The sequence below is a fragment of the Otolemur garnettii genome, unplaced genomic scaffold, assembly GCF_000181295.1.
Source record: "Otolemur garnettii isolate 467f Iridium unplaced genomic scaffold, OtoGar3 scaffold00057, whole genome shotgun sequence".
NCBI classification, from domain to species: domain Eukaryota; kingdom Metazoa; phylum Chordata; class Mammalia; order Primates; family Galagidae; genus Otolemur; species Otolemur garnettii.
The window spans coordinates 11,003,050-11,007,833 of NW_003852452.1; the positions used below are offsets into that span (position 1 = coordinate 11,003,050).

The 4,784-nt window shown below is 39.5% G+C and overlaps 1 protein-coding gene across 7 annotated transcripts in view; it reads left to right on the forward strand.

Annotated features, from left to right (window-relative positions):
* The window catches only part of FGD4 (FYVE, RhoGEF and PH domain containing 4), a 132,106-nt gene that overhangs the window by 98,433 nt on the left and 28,889 nt on the right, over positions 1 to 4,784 (forward strand). For all 7 annotated transcript variants that reach the window (XM_023514733.1, XM_012806784.2, XM_023514736.1 and 4 more), the window contains 3 exons: positions 715 to 804; positions 2,829 to 2,974; positions 3,971 to 4,127. In XM_023514733.1, coding sequence (XP_023370501.1) covers positions 715 to 804; positions 2,829 to 2,974; positions 3,971 to 4,127 — 393 coding nt within the window. The remainder of the gene's footprint in view (positions 1 to 714; positions 805 to 2,828; positions 2,975 to 3,970; positions 4,128 to 4,784) is intronic.

Consider the following 4,784-nt stretch of genomic DNA (forward strand, 5'->3'; position numbering starts at 1 on the left):
AAAAAAAAAAAAAAAAAGAAAGAAATCTTGTCATTTTGGGTAGAGTGCCATGGCATCATAGCTCACAGCAACCTCAAACTTCGAGGCTCAAGTGATCCTCTTGCCTCAGCCTCCTGAGTAGCCGGGACAATAGGCGCCCACCATAACACCTGCCTAATTTTTCTATTTTTAGTAGAGATGGGGTCTTACTCTTCTTGCTTAGGCTGGTCTGGAGTTCACGAGTTCCTTCAGCCTTGGCCTCCTAGAGTGCTAGGATTACATGCGTAAGCCACTGGGCCCGGCTTTCATAGTAAAATATTTTTAATGAGACATAAATTTACATCCCCAGAGCTGATAATGGAAGAAACTATTGATGTCAGACAGGGTGATGAAATCATTTCCAAAGACTAGTCTGAGAAAGGTAGGGGGGAATGAGGAAAGTATAGTGCTAGGGACTGAAAAGGATCAAAGATATTTCACAGAAAACGTAGATGATAGTGTTGACTACTGCAGACGCCAGAGAAGAAGCTGTAGTTTAAATTTATTTATAGCAGATTGCTTGTTTCTAATTTTGTAAATTTCTGATTAGATGTTCCTTGAAGGGTAAAAGAAGTTGGCTACTTGAGAAACCTGAGAAATCTCTTTTGATCAGACTGTGTGAAGACGTGTTCACTGCTTGAGAAGTATTAGCCGAGGTTTCCTTCCTAATCTGTGTGTATCTCTTCCATTTTTTAGGAGACTAATGAGCAAAAACTTCACAAAATAGCCAATGAACTTCTCCATACAGAAAGGGCTTATGTCAACCGACTTGACCTCTTAGATCAGGTAATATTTTCTTTTTTCCAGAATGATTTTATGTTTTGACATTGTACATTGTTTTAACCTGGTGATTAAAGTGTTTTGGAAACCGTAAGAGGGACCCATTTCTGGCTAGTGGAAGCTACTTGCTCAAGGCAATCTTTGGCACTTTTGGCTTTCTCAGTAAACTCCCCCAATATAAGCATTTTGTAATTCACAAAGAATAGCAGTTTCTCTCCATATGAGTCATAAAACGCCTTTATTTGTGCCCTTCAACTGTAAGGACTAGCCTGTTTCTTGACCTTCTATTGTGATCCTAGGGGACACATTACCATTTTAATCTAAATATGATATTGGTGTTTGTAATGCCAACATGCTACTTGTGTCATTTGCTGTTGAGTACCATGTGAGTGAGCTCAGCTGGTATAGTCACAGGGCCAGAGGGATTGTGAGAGTTCACGTGTTTAACCTTGTATGGTGCATGTGACACAGTGCCTGGCATAATGTCGCCAGCAGTGTTTTACTGAACACCCATCAGTATTTGTTTAATATGTCAGTATGCTTTATCACATCCTGATGGAGACTCGAGTAGCATTTTGGATATATATATTTGGAATATTTAACAAGGGATCATAAGAATACTTCCTGCAACAGAACAGGAACTTTGTTGAAAACAAAGTCATCTTAATCGTGTTTTAGCAATAAGGAACAAGACGATTGTAGATTAATACAGATTAATATAGATGCCTTGTTTGAAGAGAAAGCTGCCATGGTTGGGCATTAATTGTAAGAAATATCTCACTTTGGCCACTGAAAGGCTGGCACGGAATCAGTAGGTTCTGGGCACACCTGCTTATCATGGGTTCCGAGAGTGAGCCATAGTCCTGTCAGGGTGAGCCCTGAGGAACCAGTTTAAGGCTGTGTTGTTCAAAATAATGACTTTGTGGCTCAAATATTCACTTTTCAAGGAATTTCACTGTAAGTCAAAATCAGCTCATGCAGAGTTTGCAAGTTGGAAACAATTTTTCTTTCTCATGGGAATTACAGACTTGAACCTTTTAGGTAGACCCATAGTGGAGATGCGTCTTTTCCTCTTTATCAAGTTGTGTGGGGTTTTTTAAGCCAAATAACTTGTCAGCTCCTGTTGCTGACCTTTCAGAATTTTAGAGTCTTAATTACTACAGTATCCTCTCTATGGGGGTCTCTAAGGACATAATTTTGTGTTCTTTTTGCCTTGCAAGAAAATGCAATGGAGGTGAATTTTAGCCATCTGGACATTGTGAAGGAACAGACCTCCTTCTGCCTACACTTAACAGAATGGCACTTAAGAGGTATAGTAGCATAGCGGAGCATGGCTAGGACTGCAGGTCGTTTTTGTTTTGGGGGGGGTTTTAAAAATTGTCTTCAAGGTATATACAGAAGGGTTTTTTCCCCTCTTATGTCAGTGTTTTGAGTTACACATTACTGTTTACTAAGCAAGTAAACATCTGAGAATTAGAATACTCTTTTATTCATTCCTTGGCCAGGTAGTAAGCACCTGTTCTGTTGCAGGAACGAAATCATGATCCTCCTTGCCCAAGGAGCATATAATGTTCAGAAGAAAAATAAGATTGATGTAAATAAGCTACCCTAAAAGATAGTATGTAATAAGTACCATAGATACTACTCAAAACCTAAAAAAGTGGAAAACATCACATTTATTGTGTGTATGTAAAGTGTTTTCCCATCTCTTAACTTTATTGTGGATAGGAAGGGTAAATCCTATTGACCTCAACTGAAAATTTTCGGGTACAAAAAAGAGAAATTATTTTGCTTCACCCTCCTCCAGCTAGGGGCATATCCTAGGCTAGAATCAAAGCTTACTAATTCTTATTCTCCGTTGCAACCTTTATTCACTCCTACATTTTAAATAGTAATTGATCGATTTCTTGAACAATGAAATTTTCCATCTGTTTAGCCAACAGTCCCTACGAGCCTGCTCTGTGCCTAGCACAGTGCTAGGTGGTTAGCCAATCAATCTGAGCTAATGTTTGCTTTATTCTTTTATGCAGGTGTTTTATTGCAAACTATTGGAAGAAGCAAACCGCGGCTCATTTCCAGCAGAGATGGTGAATAAAATCTTTTCAAATATTTCATCAATAAATGCCTTCCATAGTAAATTCCTATTGCCAGAGCTGGAGAAACGAATGCAAGAATGGTAAGAGGAGTCGCTAGCAAACGATGTGTCGAAGACAGTCACACAGAGGCTGTGTCTTTCAGATATTAACTTGGAATACACTGGCCGGGGGCCTGGAACTCAGGGGGCTAAGGCGCCAGTCACATAGACCAGAGCTGGCGGGTTCAAATCCAGCCCGGGCCTGCCAAACAACAGTGACAACTACAACCAGAAAATAGCCAGGCATTGTGGCAGGCGCCTGTAGTCCCAGCTACTTGGGAGGCTAAGGCAAGAGAATTGCCTAAACCCAGGGCGACAGCTTGAGACTGTCTCAAAAAAAAAAGTACAAACTTGAAATACAAATGCCACACACAGATGTAGCTAGATATTTGTGCTAAATTTTTATATGAAACATCAATGATAGATGTTGCGGTACATTTTCAGGTTTTTTGTTTGTTTGCTTGTTTTTGTTTTTGAGACAGACTCTCACTCTGTTCCCCAAGCTACAGTGCCCGGGCCTCACCTAGCTCACAGCAACCTCAGACTTCTGGGTTCAAGTGATCCTCCTGCCTCAGCCTCTTGAGTAGCTGGGAGTATAGGTGCTTGCCACAAGGCCTGGCTAATTTTTCTATTTTAGTATAGACAGAGTCTCGCTTGTGCTCAGGCTGGTCTTGAACTCCTGAGCTCAAGGAATCCTTCCACTTTGGCCTCTTAGAGTGCAGGGATTTACATGAGCCACTGCACCCAGCCCTACATCAGCTTCAATGAAAAAGATTTCATATTTGTTCTCCAAACTACCTCTTGACTACTGAAGCTCTCAGGACGTTCAAGAATTTCATAGCTTCTCTTTTTACTACGCCATTCCTGAACTCCCTTGAAAACTATGCTTTTTTCACTCTCAGCCCATGTCACAGCAAGGTGGATTGGCTAGAGCACAAGGTGTGTGTAGAAAATGATTAGCCTTCACCTGGAGTCCATTATTAATAATTTGCTCTGTCTCTAAGCAGTGTTAACCACGTATTTCTATATTCACCATAGGGAAACTACCCCCAGGATTGGAGACATCCTCCAAAAATTGGCACCATTCCTTAAGATGTATGGAGAATATGTGAAGGGATTCGATAACGCAATGGAATTGGTTAAAAACATGACAGAGCGGATTCCCCAGTTCAAATCCGTGGTTGAAGAAATTCAGGTAATGAGACTATTTTGTTCAAAGCTATGTTATTTTTTTCATACAAATCATACAGTCTTCTAGATCTACAAGTGAGATCCACAGATCTGTGTGAGATAACTAGCCAAAACCCTTCCTACTCTGAATGATGCAGAAATCATCTCTGCAAAGTTAAAACCACATGTGGTTCACACTGAGTGGTGAATTCTCCATTTGCTGAGACTAGGAGAGGCTGGTTTTATTAGTGTCTGTGTGGATTTACTAAGGCAATTCCTGGTAGCTCTGTGCTCATTCTTTCAGAGGCTACCGTGTTAGAAAGAATATAAAGGATGATTGGTATTTGAAATTTTGGAAACATTATTCTCTTTATTTGTTACTTTATATCTGTATCCTGATTTTCTTCTATTTCGCCAACCTGGATAATACATTTAAAATAACCCCTTAGTAATTTCTATTTGATTCTCTAGTCACAGTTGTTAATCTCATTCTTTGGTACAGTTTAAATATTGAAAAGGAATTTTTTAGATCACATAGAATTCCTGAGATAAAGATTCTGTTGTTCCTTGGATTCCCTTCTTTTGTATTACGTAAATATTTTTTATTGTACTACTTTAATTCCCTCTGATTTTTACCTTTTGAGTTATCTTTCTGTTGGCTGTTCTTTTTTTTTTTTTTTTT